At 36.8% G+C, this 18,255-nt stretch overlaps 1 protein-coding gene across 2 annotated transcripts; it reads left to right on the top strand.

Moving 5' to 3' along the window:
- Positions 1 to 633: 633 nt before the first annotated feature.
- On the top strand, positions 634 to 17,200 carry LOC135689380 (transcription factor 7-like 1-A). 2 transcript variants are annotated; one of them, XM_065206577.2, is made up of 9 exons: positions 634 to 914; positions 1,045 to 1,108; positions 2,288 to 2,328; positions 10,832 to 11,031; positions 11,549 to 11,719; positions 12,143 to 12,323; positions 12,515 to 12,668; positions 14,729 to 14,798; positions 15,093 to 17,200. In XM_065206577.2, exons 1-9 carry the CDS (start codon positions 747 to 749, stop codon positions 15,340 to 15,342), a joined length of 1,299 nt encoding a protein of 432 aa, XP_065062649.2. In that variant the 5' UTR covers positions 634 to 746; the 3' UTR covers positions 15,343 to 17,200. The 2 variants fall into 2 exon arrangements, with proteins under 2 accessions (XP_065062649.2, XP_065062650.2); XM_065206578.2 differs by having other exon boundaries at positions 636 to 914; positions 10,889 to 11,031.
- Positions 17,201 to 18,255: the final 1,055 nt, after the last annotated feature.

Genomic DNA, 18,255 nt, shown 5'->3' with positions numbered 1-18,255 from the left:
TTAAAATGAGTAGTCTAGAAATGGCAAAAAATGAGCCATAAATAAAGACAGTCAAATAATTTATCTTAAATTAATTGAGTATAAAATATACTACTAGAACAAAAGCTATAAAAGACTGTATTGTGATAAAAGTGGTGATTTATCAATATAATTGTCAGTCTTATTTAAAAAATTAATTTTTGCTTGATTAGATTTTCATTTTCAATTTCATCGAGCAGCCTCAGTATTAGTCATTCAAAATTTCTTTGCTCTTCTTCACAAGCAATTACGTTATTTAGAACATATTAATTCATTAATCATGACGAGCATGGCAAATTTGGTAATTATTTATGTGGATCACATTTTCGTACAGACATTTGGTCATAAGCAACTTGTTGAGATGCAGTTTGTTTATGATATCTATGCTCTTGTATAAATTGAATGCTGTGCCCTAATGATATGGTTTTCAGCCTTTATTTATACCCATCCTGCCCTTTCCATAAATCCCGCGGCACTTGCAAGCGTAAATTAAAATACAGATAGTATGGCCTGTTTAGATAACTTGCACAGTTCTGCGTAGGAGGATAACATAACCGGAGGTCCGGGGCCGCAGGGCAGCGAATCGGTTGGGGGCAGCATGACCAAGGAAGGGCCATGAGTGTTGCATAGTAGAGGAGCTGAAAGGACAGATAGATTTTGTTTTGAAGGGAGACCGCCAGTTTAGGATTGAGTTGCCTGCAATCGATTGTAGTTTTAGTTTAGAGAAAATGCCACAACTGCCAACTAACACGGCAGAGGAATATGGCGCTGATGATGAAGTTAAGGAGTACAGACAAGAGGACGACGAAGGCTCAGAAAACTCCACAGTGGACGTGGTCAATGACATCAAATCTGACTTGATCAAAAAAGACGCGGAAGATCAAACGCTTGACTCGGTAAGTACATGAATTCTACAGATCATCAGCCTTAATACGCATTCGGTTTCCTAGACACTTGATCACTTCCAACATGTATCAAGATTCCCTTTTATTTATTCATTCGTTTGTCTCTTGTTACCATTCTTAGGGCAAAGAAGAAAGCAATTATGTTGAGCTGCATGGGCGCAACATCAAAGGGGAAGCTGCCCAAGGTATTTGCCAGTTTTGTTTACCTACCCCATACCCCAACTTTCTTGGTTCTAGAGAAAAATTTTTGATTCCCGCTTTTTGCTATTTTGGCCTAATTTTGCTTACCTTGGGTAGGAATTCTAGGCTATGGTTTGATATTAAAAAGTTGCTCGTGTTTATCATAGCATTGTCCTTTGATAATTGAGCACGCCGACTTGTTTGTGTTGGATTACGAAAAACTACGTACCTCAAATATTGCAGTTCAGGACTGGGTTAATTCCACGGAAGCTTGTAGATGCGATTTAATTTATTACGGGTGAGTTCGGGATTGAATCGCGCTCTCGATTTTCCTAAGGAAATTCGTGATTCACTTTGGTATGTCGCACCAACAATGGATTGCTGCATGCTTGCCAGCGTCAGGGGCATTGATACACCCTTCCTCCCTCCCGATCTCCAAGTTTAAAATTCCTTATCAACTTTTTCACCTCAAAATTGGGTAAGTGCAACATAGTGTTTAGAGCATCAACTGGGAAAATTAGATACATTTTATCGCATTAGGCCCCCTTGAATTGGCGCTTGATATTTGAAGCATAGACAGGCCAGAAATGTTGATGCAGTTTTGTTGATATTCCTTGAAGCATAACCCCATAACATAGGAGGGGCATTTCGTTTTGTCACTCTTGCAAGTTCCCACTCTTGCATTAACGCCCACTCTCCCCTAAATACTTCTCATTTTCTTTTAATGCTTAATTCGAATGTGTCAGCCATAATTTGGTAAAGAAATTCGATATAAATTTTGGAAAATTGTCACGAATTTACATTTGGAATTTTCAATCTAAAATGCATAAGATTTGTGACATAAGAGGCTGCCGCTATTATCTTGAGACAAAGTAATTGTGTTCAAAGGGCGCCGATCTTTTTCAAAAAATGCGTCAAACTCCATTTGCCCTGACCTGCTCAAATTTTATAAGACCACTTTGAAAACTAACACTAACTTTGTTTACTTTATTTAGAAGCATACAGCATATCCTTGATTAGAATTAACTTTACGTAGATTAACCTTAAACTTTTCATCCGCAATGAAATTGATTTCCAAATATTTGCGCTGTAGTCTTGTGAGCGTAGTCATCTTGCTGAATGGTTTTTGTGATTCTTTAAATATTCTTTCGAGTTTCTGTTTCTAATTTGTGTCCCTATTTTAGGAGTATACGGCCGGCCCGCGCCTGTTATAGTAGGACCACATGTGAGTAGCCGTTTATTCTGCTGTTTTAGTAATTATCTCCAGTGGTGGGTTGCCATTGTAGGAAGGGATTTAATCTTTGTTTAAAACTGGACCCGCTGTTATCGAATACAATTTTTATTGTGAATTTTTATCGCTAGTAACACCGATATCAAGTGAGATCTTTAAAATGATATTTGACATTTGTAGCTTTGAGAGCGATGAATCCGTTTTCGGGCAGGATTTCCCGATTTCTTGCTCCATGTCCTCAAGATTGTCTGTCAAGTCCTATTTGTTTACTCAATGACCTTTTCAAATTTCAATGGCGGCATACTTTAAAGAAAACTGTCATTATTTTCTCGTAAGGTCAACAGTATTGGCAGCAGACAATATTAATTTCTATGAGTTGTATACTGCGCCTTCCCTCCCCTGCCCCTTAAAAACAAAATGTGATACTTCAATTGTGTTATTTCGAAGTACTTTTTAGCATCAGTTTGTTACCATAGCCATTTGTCTTGGCACAATAGCTTGTATGAACAGTTGATATGAGACATGAATTATTTTTAGAAACTTGTGGATTGATTTAGCTCCAGTTTTGTTGCTGGTAAACTCATCACAGTATGAGATTAAATTTTCTGATCCAAGCCTAAGAAAGAATTGTTGGTAGTGTAGGGCTCATTTTCTTTCAATTTTAGTCAGTAATAAAAACGCAGGGCAATGTTCCCCTCCTATGGTTGCAATTGTACAGTCAATAAGGACTTACTGAATCTTGAATTTTGTTTCTTGATCTGGTATTATACCTTCCTGTTTATAAATAATTTCAAGTGAGGGACTTGCTAGATGGATGGGTCATCTAGCAAAATCATAAGTTCATGTGTTTCATTATGTCATATCAATGAATGCGATGTAGGCAATTGGTTAATATATTTCATCTGACTGGTGTGTTTCCTCTAATTATGACACAAAATTTTACTTTCCTGCTCGCCAGGTCAAACTCTTATTTGTTAACTACAAGGAAGGCCTGACCATTTGAGGAGATCAATAGCTCACTCCACTGTGCTCCCCTCAAATGCAGATTGCTCTCCTAAACTCTTCTTCAAACCAAAGTATTTTTGTATTTCTATCAATAGCTCACTTGGAAATTACTAGGAGAGCTGTTAATTCTCCCCTGCTGAATGTCTTATAGCTGGGCCTGAAGTATACAGTTATGCCATATCAACCTCTTCTTAAATGAACAACACAAAGTGAATTATTTTAATGCCCCAGATATAAAATTGTGGCATAATTTAGCAAGTGTCATTTGCAAGCAATTGTTGGCTCTATAATACAAAGAAATCAGACATTCTTCCATAGCTGTCTAGAAGCTAGAAAGTAAATTTAAAAAAAAACCAAAGCGCATTCCAACATTTATATGCCTAAAATCAATTGGTGGGAATCATTTTCAAAACAAAATGCCTGGTTCCTGAAATGTTTGCTATGGAAAGATTCAGAAAGTTTGTTATTTTTCTGCAGTGCATGGATCGGGTATAATAAGACTTGTAATGTTTTTACTATTCTCTTAAAATATTCATTACCTAGATAAAATTTTGTGTCACTGAAACTATCATATCATTAAATATTTAATGTTTGTTTCATGATAACACATTGGAATTTTTTAGGCAACCCATCATTTCTTGGCATTTTCTCCCAAAAGGCTCATATTTTGGAACCAATTATTTATATACACTTAGCTTACCTTTACAAAATTGACCACAGACACCAAAATTCATAGACTATCCATTTACTTATCTTCATTAGCTATTATAATCTTCCTTCAAATTAGATGCATAAATTGGCTGATAATGGCTAGGAAGACTCTCTTGAGCAGACTGACTGTCAATAAAGCTGTTAGGACTTAATTAATGCTAAATCCATTCTGTATTTGCAGAGATGATAAACAAATTTCCTTTCTGTAATAATTTGAAATTAAAGATCAGGGATGTTGAAACTTTTCTTCATAATTATCCAACATTATTTGGCTTCAGACAGTGTGGTTAGGAGCTGTTTTTAAATTGCTTTTTTGTTTTGCATTGTATTCCATTATTCTACCAAAAATGTAGCCGGCTGTTTGAAATCTAAGGTCAATCCCTGTGATTCCTCCAATGAAGTATTGACATAAGATTGGTTTATTGGCCAGTGACATTTGTTATCTCACCAGAAAATTGTTAAAAATCCAACTTTCCTTGTATTTATTGGTTACGTAATATTTCTTTCCAAGGTAGCAGTCACATCTTATCATTCTCCTCACACCAATTGTATTGAAAGTTGCTCGAAATGAAAAAGAGTTTTCTTGTTGTGACGAAGGAGAGTGTTTAATTGGCTTTTGACGTTTAAGGTCTGCAAAATCTTCGCTTCATTGAGAAATCTTTTTGGATTAAATTTTGTTTGCTTTGTAGAAATATTATTGCACATTCCTATAGAAGTAGGATAGGAGTTGTGTTGAGGTTTGGGCCTTGCCTATATGTTTTATTCTGTTAGTTTACTGATTTCATTCTTCTCAAATATACAGAATAAAGCCCTGCCATTTCTGTCCAAATTTTAATGAATCCATTTTTGCCTTAATAAAGAATATTGTATGTTTTCCAAAACCTGTTGGCCAAACCTGCTACCAACTTTTACTTCTTATCATATTGAAGTTGCTGCTTCTGGATTTCTGTGGAAATCGATTTTTAGGTGTTCAGTGTGGCAGCATTTTATAAAGGTAAAATGCTTAAATACCATAGTTTGTCTCCATTCCATTTCATTTGTTTGATATTTAACCTGCTAATAATGACAAACCAGGTTTTTTTTATTCTTTATTCATTTTTGGTTCTCTATAAAAGCATATTCAGGCATTGTTTCTATATATATAAATGTCCTTCAGTTATAACCAGAGCATTACAAAAACTAACCGTAACTAACTGAAACTGATATTTTTGCATTATTCAAATACCTTGTCTTTCTTTACTTTCAGTAAGAAGAAAAATTATTCTTGGGTTTTAGGTTCTAAATTCTTTTCCAAAAGGATATTAATTTATTTGCCATATGTTTTTGTATGATACAAACTTTTCCGGATGCAGTCATGCCAGATTTCAGCTAGTTGGATTGAACAGTGCTAAATTGCTTTGTGTCACCTTCATTATTTATTGTCAAGCTTGGATGTTTAATCTGATTTCATGAGGCCGTGATGTATATTGAATGAAAAATTAGTCATTATCAAGAAAGAATTTTAAATTTTTTGTTTGTCAAACGGTAATTTTTTACATTCTTTGATTCTGACCAGACTTCAGTAGCCATGTTAACTCTATTTGATATCAATTTCAAAGATTCTGAATAATTTAGGTTTTAATCCATTTAAGTCTAGATGTGTGGATTTGAAATTCGTTTATTTCAGTTAAAATTGTTCTTTTGACATTATTAACAACAGCTTACCATAAACAGTTGTTTATAGGGGCTTTTAATGATCACATGACGGATTTTTTATTTTTTGGTGTAGGTCGTTTGCAGAGGTTGTTTTCAAAATCAGTATGATGTAACTTCATGTAACCAATCTTAGCCACAATACATAATGACCAGCGTATTGGGTTTCCCCCTCCTGTTATCATGACTCGGTGTCTTGTCTAACTTGGTTAAGTTGTCAACTCGAATTTTGAACACTATTTAGATGAATACCGGCGCAATATCTTCTTCTCAATTTAAAGTTGGCTTCCTCTCTCATAACTGCCAGGCTACTAGTACACCTGAATGCTTTCATAAATCCTTTTCTTTTGATATTATGCTTTCGCATTTGATGTTGAGATGTTGTTCTAGAAACTTCTGGAATATATCGATTCAATAGATAGTGTGAACTTGCTTTCATTTCCTTGCTATGTTGATTTGAATATTTGCATTTGGTGTGATCTCTAATTCACATCATCTATTCTCCAAAAGCCTATCGGCTATTAAAGTTTTCGTTATTTGGTTATTCGTGATTTACTGTGCACAGTAAAGTGGTAAGATGTAAAGTGCATCAGGGTATCTCATCATTACGTTAATATTTCCATCTTCGTTTGCGCCTCAAGTTACATTGCGATAGGGTCATTTAGATACCACAAGTATCATCTAGATGTTGTTTATTCCTTGGTGGTTTCTCTTGTCTTGGATAATTGATGTCTCTATTTGCTCTAACCAGCTAGTTATGACCCATTTCCCTTGTGTGGTACCAATGCAAGGAATATATCCTTGGGTCTCTATTGATTGCCTCAGGCTGTCTTCGCTTCTCTCTTGATCGTTGGGTCCAAGGTAAGGGGGTAAATATTGTATTATGCTTGATTATTGGTTGCCTAAAAAGCTACTGTAGGTTGTGTGTATTTGAACTGGCAAGCAAGCAAGATATATTGGTCTACAAAGGTTGAGGTTCTGGCAACTAATTGCTGATATTCGAAGTTTTATTGTCTGTTGTGTAAGAAATTTAATTGTCAATAGTTGTGTCCTCATGGACTTTTCTTGAAAAGCTTTCGATTTTATAAGGAAAAGCAATAGAATCTATTGCTTTTTAACTGTAAAGATGATTGAAATGTAAAAGAAGAAGTACTATTGACCCCAAAAAAGTTAAAAATTCCCGTGTGGAAGTTTTCTAGATTAACTTCATATGTCGTTGCTGTAGAGCGAGGAATATCTGCTGCGTTGCGAAAGTAACCAATAATTAGTTGTCTTGTTTTCTTTGATCAGTCAGTATCCTTTGGTCGGAATTTCTATGACGGTTATATATTATATTGCTTGGATATTATGTACTAACGTCCCGTTTTGTGGTACAATGGCATTATGATGAGTTGAGTACGTATTGCGAGGATTGAATGGTTTTAAGCTCCATCGATCTTCCATGCTCTTTTAAATTCCTTTCTTCTGACCAGTTTTGTTAACGGTTTACACTTTATTCCGTAGTAAAATCTTTGACTAGCGTTATAGCTGGGAAATTCATGCATTCTTTATTCTTCGCTTTTTTAAAAGCGGATATTCAAAATACAGTTACTTGCTATGTTTCTGTCTTTCGCAGTTATCAGTTAGTTTCACCTAAGTTCTTTTTGATGAGGGAAAGTATTTCCAAGATGGTAGCTGATGAAATCTACTTTAACCAATGCTAGTTTTTGCAAATAATAATGATTGAGATGTTTTCTATTAAATTGTATGCATATGCATAGCATCATGATCACCATCCATTATCATCATCATCATTCATTCATTAACTCATTGATCTTTTCATTCATTTGTCATTTTCATCAGATATAATTACTCGTCTAAAGTTAGAGGAAAGTTACCAAAACTCTCTCTTCAGTCAAATGAGATTAAAGTTCTCCAAAAGATTAGAGTTTTCCAAATAGTTGCAAAAACCTTTATTGTCATGCTAGAAAGTAACCATCATGGCAGCTTGATGAAAAATCGTTTTGACAGCCTTTTAGCAAGGTAGCCATGTAGTTTATGCCCTGTTCAAGATATTTCAAGAGTCTGAACGAGGGGCAAATCACTCTTTGAAAATCTCGTACACCTTTTGTGAAAATTATTTTGTTTTATCTGAAAATCCCTGGAAATCCTTGTGTTTTAGAGAAAATCTCGTACGCTATTTGCAAGACTGAATTGCCCCTCGAGTCTGAAGAAAGTGCTTACAGATCCGTTATTGAAAGGGAACCTTCCCTAATTGCAGATAACTATTTCTTTGCCGGACGGCATTGCCGAGGTTGCCATATTAATAATCCTTGAATCTCACTATTGGGTTCTCTTTTGATACTCAAACTACCCCCGGGGAAGGCTGTATGATCCGTGTTTTGTAATATGGCGGTTAAACATTTTCAAAGATACTGTCTTTGAATTATTAAGACTCTTGTTCTGTGCTAAGACGCAGCAGAACTCTGCTTAAATTTGAATTTGTCTGTGTTATCAGTGTCGGCATGAAAAATATCAGAGCTAGGATATTTCCTATATAAAGACAGGTGTGAGGCAGCATCAGTTGATTTTGGACTGTTAGCAGGAGACGAGAGTTGGCAAGGATGACAGCAGAGGTATAAAAAGTATTTTGTTCCTTAGAGGTTTAGAGCAGAAGTAACATCTACTGATTGTAGTAAAATACATTGACATCGTTTCCAGCAACAGTAGTGAGTAAGGAACTAACAGAGCTGCCAGTAAACCTCTTTAAGGGGAGAGAGGCCCCAGGGGGTATGTAGAAATGATATTTTGCAAAGTAAAGAGTTTTCGAGGGTACCGTTGTCTTGAAGGGGTAGAGCCAAATCTCATCCAGACATTCGCGCTTATAAAAGACAAGGTCCATCGCTCTTTGTGAAGTGAATACTCGGTCTTAGACATTTCTACGTCATCAAAGGTAGCCGGCAGTCCATTGAGGAATTGAGATGCCGCAAAACATCAGTTGTTTTCAGCTGTCCTTGATAGCTCTTCGGATATTGTCCTTAGAGACACTGCATACTAGATCATTTGCGTAAAATTATATATATTTAAGCAATTTATATTGTTTGATTTCCCCTTTTTCTGTTCCCAACTACTCTTGTCTCTTCGCCAAATGGGACATGATATTCAAGGTTTAAAGAGCAACATAATTGCAGTTCTTTTTACTTTTCGCTGTTTGTTGGAACCCTGCCTGTGATTTCAGCCCGTTTCTTTAGATCCCTGAATAGAAATAACTCTTTCGTGGCTGTATTTCCTACACGAATGCTCTGCCAGCCATCATCTGTTGAAAACGTAAGCTAGCATTTGCTCCACCTTTGTTTAATTTTGTTCAGGGATTTAAATATTAGCACAACCTAAATTTTGTAGCTAATCTTTATATTTTTATCTTATTCATTCATGATAATATAATCTAAATAACTTTGACAGTTCACTAAGCTCCAGCTGGTTTTTACAGTCAGTTTCCCAATGTTTTACATGAAGTACTTGATAGAAAATTTACAAAAATCTCGGTAGTTTTTGTTTGTACAGCAGCTAACTAGTTTTTCAAATCGGTTTCTCTCTAAAGCTTCTTTTTTTAAATGCATCAACCATCATAAACCAGTTACTGAAAAGGTAACTCGTATTCCTTACTCTCTGCGAATTTCTGATTTTATTAAAAGTGGACTTGGGGTGTGGAAGTAAGGGGGGGGGGCGGCAGAGATGATAGTTTTTTTTAATAAAATATGTTTCTGAAGAGGGTTTTCTTTAACTAAATGTTTATTCCAATAACGATGCCTGAGTCGAGTTTTACTTTTCTATTAGATTATGATATATCCATAAATATGTAGGTAATATGAACATAAAAATGAACATAATCAACCTGTCCCTAACGAACTTTCACAAGCAAAGTTGCATAGAAAGGAGGCCACAACCAAATTTTAATCGATATCAAAATGCGCATTATATGTCTCTGGGATAAAAAGGTTGAAATTTAAGCAGTTCATCTTTGTTTGATGCAATTCATCGGGACGAGCCGTAAAGAGTGTCAAGTGATTTTACCCGAATTGTAAATCCAAAAACCCGGTCACAAGGGTAGTCATTTTCGGCCTTAAATATTGTGTTTGAAAGTACTTATAATGAAAACAAATGATTTGAGCAGTTATTTCATTCGGGATTTTGAGCTCCAATTTTTCACTCTTCCTTTCGAGTTTGCTTCTATTTGAAGGGTGGCTAATCTTCTCCATTATTATGCACCCGTGATGGGTCAGTGCTGTTTTGCGTTCGATACACAGCAAACAAGCAGGTCTTTGAAGATCACTTTTAATTCTAGTTATAATGAATTTTGTCCAGTGTTGCGCACCGCCGTAACAATCACCGTGCGAAAACAACACGCGCTATTCGTTGCCACTAGGTTTAACGATGGCGGCGAACGACTGACGGCAGAACGTACACAAATTCAGCGCATGCCATAGAGCAACCCGGCTATTTATTCGAGGCCCATATCAGAGCTCTTTAACATCGATGTCATTATGCTTGCGTTAAATGGGTTTTAATTGAAGTTTTCCAAATGTTGTGCGAGGTCATGTTAGTTGAAAAGGGTTAGGCTCCGTCGAAGAGCCTTAGTGTCTGTGTCTCCGTTTGCTTTGAGATCACGGCCTCTTTCTACACACGAATCTTCAAATTTTGCTAACGTTGATTACAATATAATCTGTCCGTGTATATCTTTGATATGTATTCAGTAAACACGTAACAGTGATTGTCTAGAGTTTGGACGTGTTTGAACATCCGTTTTCAATTTAGGCCTTATAATCAATGCTGTAAAAATTATGTTGGAAGCTCTATGTTTTTGTTTGGTATAGTATTTGATTTGACCACAATTGTCCGTAAGGGGATTGATGAAGCGGTAGGTTATTCTTAAAGAGCTTCAAGGTAATATGGTGACTTGCAAGCATTATCCAACCTAGTTTGTTTTTTATCACGGTGTCTCAATGAATGTACACTTTTCCGGGTTTGTGTCGGCTCCTTTCAAGTCTGAATAGCCAATATCTGTGGTACTCCCTTCTTGGTACCAACTAGCGTGTACTTTCCGTTGCAGTCCAAGTTACCCGATAGCAGTCAAACACCAATTGCTCAATTGCTTGCATTTCCACAGAGATATTACGAGCACACTGGCTACCCACCGGGATGCAGCTCAGGACATACTGCTACACATCACCCAGCAAGCTATGCAACTGCATCACAAATACACATGCCAATGTACACGAGGAACGAGCGAGGTTTCTTCGAAAGGCCTTGGTAAGGAAGCTTTTCCTATCTCTTCCTATATTGCTCCATCTCTTTGTCTAAAGTCTTTTCTTGCTACATTATAGCCTGCTTCCCCTCTGATGTATCACATTTGCTATCATGATAACAATTTTTGTACGGGATAACCACTTCAAGACTATACGTGCTGTTATCAACGAGGACCCTGATCTAAAAACTACGATGTATCCCTATTCAATTATACTAGAAAGAAATGTAGTTATTCAATAAATCTGTTTACTTTAAGAAACGTAAACATTCAAACAAATTTTTAAATGTCCCGCAGTTACCAAGTTTAGCGATACAGAATGTGTTTTCACTATTTTCCATAATTTGAAAACTTTGTTGTTTTGATACTTAAATTCGTTGAATAATTTGTATTATAGCCAGTCTTGATGAGTAAATACTTTGTGTGTAATAGTTGTTTGCTAGCAGCGATTAGCACTGTAGCCCTAATGCAGTCACCCACTTACGACATATCAACCAATAAACATCGGTTGTTCTGTTCTAGGCAACATGCCCAGGTGCCATTTGGGCCTCCTCCGCACGGTTATGCCCAGTATTACCAACCGGGCAAAACAGGCGAAGCTCGTCCCATACCATATTTAGATTATCGACATTCGGGGCACCATCCAATGGCAGGTCAAAACGCTGGTGTTATTTCATACGTCACACAGGTTGGGTAAGTGTCATATACCCAGTTCTATTGTCATTTGAATTATCGTTAGAATGATCATCCTTATAAGATATTACAGACACTAAAAGAACAAGTGTTTTATAGGGACACTTGTATTTATCAAAAAGCAAATATTTTACTATTTTGCTCATGATTATTGTTTAGATAAACATAGAGACTGTTAGAATAAGGTTGCCCCTTGTTTCTACTTTGACAGGATCAAGTCAAGAAAACTCTATTTAGCAAATGGAAGGGTATTACATATTCCAAGTATCTCTTTAAATACTCCTTGCTGTTACTCTGCTACTCCCCACCCATCTCAAACAGAGACAGCTTTGTATGTAAATTCGTTATGCTGTAACTGAAAGTTCATTTTGGAAGTATAGGCCTAGTTAACTTATTGTGACCAGCTCCTTTTTCCTTCTCTAGACCTGGGTTTCACCCTCAAGTTCCTGGCGATCATAAAGGTGGCAAAGATAAACGAGCTTTAGCGCATGTTAAAAAACCTTTGAATGCTTTTATGTTGTATATGAAAGAGATGCGACCGAAAATCGCTGCAGAATGTACGCTGAAAGAAAGTGCGGCAATTAATCAAATTTTAGGCAAAAGGGTGAGTTTTGTTTCATGTTTTTTAGCAAAACTTTCTAGCAAGGGATTGGGATTGAAATTCTCAGATTTTCTACAAGCAAGAGTTACTGTTTCATCAAAACCTTTATGCTTCTGTTTAAAATAAGGATGTTGAAGATCGAAGTGTATCGAAAATTTCTTATTGTATTCTCATCGGTACAATTCTTATTTCAGTGGCATGCGTTAGATAGATCAGAACAAGCAAAATATTACGAAATGGCACGAAAAGAAAGAGCATTACATATGCAGCTTTACCCCGGCTGGAGTGCGAGAGACAACTACGCTGTTCTAGGAAAGAAGAAGAAAAGGCGGAAGGATAAAAACCAGGGTAAGGCTTTCATCTTGTCTTATGAAAGATTTAAAAACTAATTTGATATTGAGACTGAAAAGGACAGGCTGGATTCATCAACACATGCACTCGCTAACTGACATGCCAAAAAGTGCATTCTACATCCGTCATCAGTCCGAATGTGACTGCCTACCTAGGGGGCTGCTGATTTAAAACCCCATGCTAGAGAGGGAGATTATTCGAAAGGGGGGAGGGGGCATTTTCGAATTGTTACGGTATTTATAATTGCATTCGCCAAGAGCCGCTAAATCTGTGCTTCGATTTTTGAAGAGGAGAGATAATCATAGCTGTATATATATGATTTAAATAGCTTTGGTTGTTTTAGGAATAATTTCTCTAGTTTTTTACTCGCTGTTCCAATTTAGTGCTACATATATGAAAGGACTCACGTAAACTCCATACGATTTCATTAAAAAACATTCCAAATATTGTTGAACCAAGCCATGTGAAAAAGCACTCACCTGCTCCACCTGTGCTATTCTCAATTTGCAAACAAATAGCTGTTGTAGTCTCTGTTTTTAAGAAGGCGTGATAGAAGTTTGAATGTATATTGTGGAGATTGTGCCTAAAAGAAAAATTCATGATGCAATTCGATTCTCCATTTACAGCATAAATCCCAATATATTTATAGACTGTTTTCTGTTTAAAGTTCTCTTGTAGTTCATTGTTAACAAATGGCAATTTTTGTAACATAAACGTACCTAGTAGCATTTAGAGCACAAACGCTTGGTGTATTTAATTACCCTTGTTAAATATGAAGATTTTGAGAGGGTAAAAGTAGGATTGAACTGACTTAAGTGTATCAGTATAGCTTGTTAGTCGACAGAATAGACTGTTAGCTATTGTGTATCTTGGTCAAGTGCTGATCAGCAAATACAAAATGCAGCTTTACAAATTATTAGACTGGACAGAAATCTCTCATTTGCAGGCTTCAAATTTCTTAGATTGCTGTGAGGAAGTCTTGGTATAGATCATTATACTTTAATAGCAATGAAGTGGGTGTCACCTGATTTACAGAAGCTGTACATCACGTGTCGCTTATCTCATATTTACATTTTGACATTACAGGAGTACATGAATTACAGATACGTTTTGTGACTGTTTTTACATTCAGTTCACCGAACTGGTGGTAGATTCATTCTGTCGAATTGAAATTGTTATCATATGCCTCGTTTCGCTAATCAACCAGCATAATATGCAGCCTTTAGTAGCAAAGTTTGGCGTTTATGATAAACACCAGTATTATTTACACGCAATAGCATATTGTGGTGCATTCAGCAAATGGCTTTTGGTTTACCATTGATGGGCGCGTGGATTGGAACATTGATTATTAAGCTTGCTGCTGAAACCATTCAATATATTTGTTTGTTATAGAGCCATTTATATGTACTTCTTTTGCCATGGGAACTATGAAATTTTTAAGCTGGTCCTATGTGTGTTCTATGAACTTTTAATTTATTTCAGCCCTAAGAATGTACAAAAGCACTGTGATTTAGGGTTGTGTTTGAATTCATGTAAATTTTAAATGCATGCTGTGTAGGTATTGAGTTGCAATTAGGTTGTTTAATAGAGTTCATTTTAGCACATGGTTTTAAACCGAAGGGGAATCTTCTTAAGGGAGTATTTCAAGTATTTCCAGAAGCAATTATGTCCACAGATTGACAGGCAGTTCTGGACGTTGTGAATTGCAAATACTCTAAATGACTAAATATTTCCACATTACCTAGAGCTGCAAGGTCAAGAGGTTATAAGATGATAGGGAAGACTAGGTTGCAGTGCAAAGTTTTAAAGCTATTTTGTAGCGAGATCCGTTTTCAAATAAAGCAGGTCTCTTTATTATGAGTGTTGGTGGTTTGGAGTTGCAGCGACTACTTCATGAAAGCCAGTGGATTTGCAATATTAATGTTACATGTTAGCCCCAGAACAGGTTTTGAAGCTTTCTAGATTTAAATCTTATTTATATCGACAACGACATTATCCAGATGAGGTAATGTCGAAAGAAATTTTCAGTACTAGAATAATGCTTCTCTTTTTTGCAGAATTGAATCCAAAGAAATGCAGAGCAAGGTATGGATTAGACAGACAAGATCAGTGGTGCAAGCCGTGCAGGTACACACAGCGATGCTTATTCTAACATAAAGCTCTTATCAGGGACACATATCGTTGATTGTGTCACTGATAACAATTGACATTGCATTAAACAAATTGTGTTTACAAGAACCCTCTCCACTTCTTGGTTGCTTGGTTGCAGATCTTAGATTGAAAGCTTCTTGTTACCGTCATATTTATATGCTACAGCAATTTCTCAAAGTTACCTTCAATTGATTTACTGAGGCAATTCTCTTCAACAGCGCACTTCAAAGTTTGAATCTCTTATTAATCGTTTGCCCTATTCTGTTTTAGGAGGAAGAAAAAATGCATTCGATTCTTAGCTGGAGCCGATGGTGTCAACGAAGAGGCTGGGGAGGAGGGTGAACACGCTGAGAACATCGAACCTTCAGAAGAAAAGATGGAGGACGATACGAAGTTAGAAGAAGACGATGCAGATGACGACGACGAAACTGAAAACGCTGGTCTGTCAGAACCGGAAGAGACAGTTACGAGTAATTTAACTCAACCGCAACCGCAATTACAAACGGTTACTACGACGTGACACTGCGTAAATGGAAATGCTTTTCGCCTCGACAGCCCGGAATAAAACCAGGCTGCTACATTCGCCGGTCGGGCTCAGTGAAAAACTAGAAATGTTTTAGTAACCGGTCAGACGAGAGAAATAATGGTTGGGTACAACAAGCACCTTGTTTCGCTGCAATCTAGGAGATGGATGCTGTTTCTCAAAGTCAATCAGTGAATAATTTCGATGATTATGTTCTTTCCAAGATGCACTTGATTTTAATCAGAACCAAAGGGGCGGATTCTTTTAATCGTAGCTAGGCGGTGCTTTCCATGCCCCCTCAGGCATAGTGGAGCATTTTAGCTCGAGATCATCTCGACTACTGCTTGATATTTTGAACAGGACACGCCTTAATTTTGAGATCCCGTATTAAAATGGCTTTGATCTCCTGTGAAAAAGGATCAATTTTCTTTATCCCTTTATCCTTTGAATTTGTAACTGGCTTTTTCAAGAGCATTTTTTTGCATTTTAATGGAGAAACACGACGATCGTGAAGCCATCAGAAATAAGCGAAGGAAGCAAGCCAATTGAGCACCAGTTTCTCTCTTTCTCTCTCTATGTGTAGTTGTTGCCAATAAGGGTTCTTGAAATTTTTGGGACTAAGATTGTTTGCCTCTTCATGTATATCAGCAGATTGCCTACACCCAAAACCAGGATCGTTTTCCTGACAAACTAACAGCCATTGCAGCGACCATCTGCATGAGCCCCGTACTGCATGCACAGCAATCCGTGAATTCGAGAGCTAGAATTGACTGGCAATGATAGTAGTTGTGGAAATTCGTGCGTAAGAACGGAATGTTTTGAAATAGTAACTTATACACAAGCAAATTTTGTATTTTGTAATACTCTATATTGAAAGGTTATATTAAGCACGCTAAGTGGAACATAGATTACAGTGTTATTGTTGTTATAGACAGCCACCGCCTATTGTAGAAACGAGTCTATAGATTATGCATTCATGTTTTCTGTTGAATAGGCCTTCAGGGGTCAAGTGTTGTGAACCTATACTAAGATGTTCGACTTGATGCAATCGTTTTTTGCAAAATCTACCCCGTAATTGCAAATTTAAATCGTTACTTCAAATGTGCTGTATGCTACTTAAGATAATCCCCATTTTAACATAGCGATTTATGTAGTTCTTGAGTAATAATATTTTTTACAGTCGACTTTGAACGATCGCATCAGTCGCATTAAATTCTGGGGATATTTTCGACACACGAAATTGTGTTGTTTTTCTAGGTTACACTATTTACATTGGGTGCACTACATAATAAAGTTTCCAAACATTTTATATCCCTTTGACTAACAGTTGATGACTTTGAGTTAGACAAAAATCGATTACCAAATTATTTGCATCGTGTTGCTCAAGGCTTTGACCTGTTTTCCACCCAATACATTCAACTCAACCATACATGAGTTGGTTTTCGGCTCCCCATCTGTTGGAAATATTTGGTACCTTCTTGTGACACCAGGACTGTCAAATCGCTGGTAGCGTATTGATATGGTACCTGTTTTTAAGGAGGCCCCAAGTTTGAAGCTTACAGACCTTTTCCCATCAGTGTTAACACGTTCCGTTTAAGGTGCCAATAATGCAGTTCGTTCTGCATTCATTTAATTTTTGTTGTGGCTTATTTTGTTTAAACTCTTCTGAATGGAATGACAGAGAGATAATTGTTAGGTAATTATTGACTGTAGATTTACTTATTTGTTCTTGAATATTGAAGCAAGGCAGGGTACATTATTTTTTAAATATCATAGAACTGTAAATATAAAAAGATTGTTTCAATACTCTTGTACAGCCGTTTGTTAATTATTGGATTTTTGCTGTCACTAAGAAGAGTCTATTTTCTTGATATCGATTTTTGCTTTTGAGTATGCTGTTGGCTGCTGTGAAGGCGATCGATGTGGTGTTACGTGGAGGATATGTTGAAGAGCGGGAATTGTTGGACCATAGAAATTGGCTGGAGCCTTGAAATTGGCTGGAGCCTTGAAATTGGTTGGACCCTTGAAATTGGTTGGACCCTTGAAATTGGTTGGACCCTTGAAATTGGTTGGACCATAGAAATTGGTTGGACCATAGAAATTGGTTGGACCATAGAAATTGGTTGGACCCTTGAAATTGGTTGGACCATAGAAATTGGTTGGACCCTTGCTATGTCTATAGATAGAAGCCCTTTTTATATATATATAGATATCAATTAATTAAATCACATTCACAAGAATGAAGGATCTTCAGAAAAGCAAAGACTAGAATAAAAAATCCCTAGGTTGAGAAAATTTTTCGCTAATTTGAAGAGAGAGGCTATTGTCTGGATGGGGGGGGGGGTGTAGCTGCGTGGCATAGCCAACTCTGTGATTATGGACACAAAACGTTGCCTAATTCACATTGCATCTAGGTAAAATGGCTTTAACACAAAACGTTGCCTAATTCACATTGCATCTAGGTGAAATGGCTTTAACCCTGAAACCATGAAACCTTTTAATTTCTTATAATGTCATACAGATGGAGACTCAAAAAATTTTATTTGATAGTATCAATTACGTACTGTCCTTGGAAAAGTGTCGTTTGAGTAAATATGGTTGACTGTAATAACACCACAATCTCATCATAATTGAGCAATTGACAAGAATTCCGAAAATCGTTCGAACCCAAACCCCTGATCTTGTTTACATCCGGTTCGAGGCCCGTCGTTGGATGAAGTACAAGCATTCCAGGAAGCTCTGTTTCTTTCTTATAGTAGTTAAAGGTAATGTGTCCATATAGAAGTACTGCTTATACCCAATTTGTCAAGCCATCCATCAAAATAACGGCTTGCGATTGGTCAGTACTCTTGCGATGCAAAACTGCTCACATGAAAAGTCAGCCTCGTACTGTAGATAAACAGAACGATC

This window comes from Rhopilema esculentum, chromosome 5 (assembly GCF_057945365.1).
Source record: "Rhopilema esculentum isolate cy_ngs chromosome 5, ASM5794536v1, whole genome shotgun sequence".
NCBI lineage: Eukaryota > Metazoa > Cnidaria > Scyphozoa > Rhizostomeae > Rhizostomatidae > Rhopilema > Rhopilema esculentum.
Note: the sequence above shows the minus strand (reverse complement) of the source record. Positions and strands in the feature narration are given on the sequence as shown.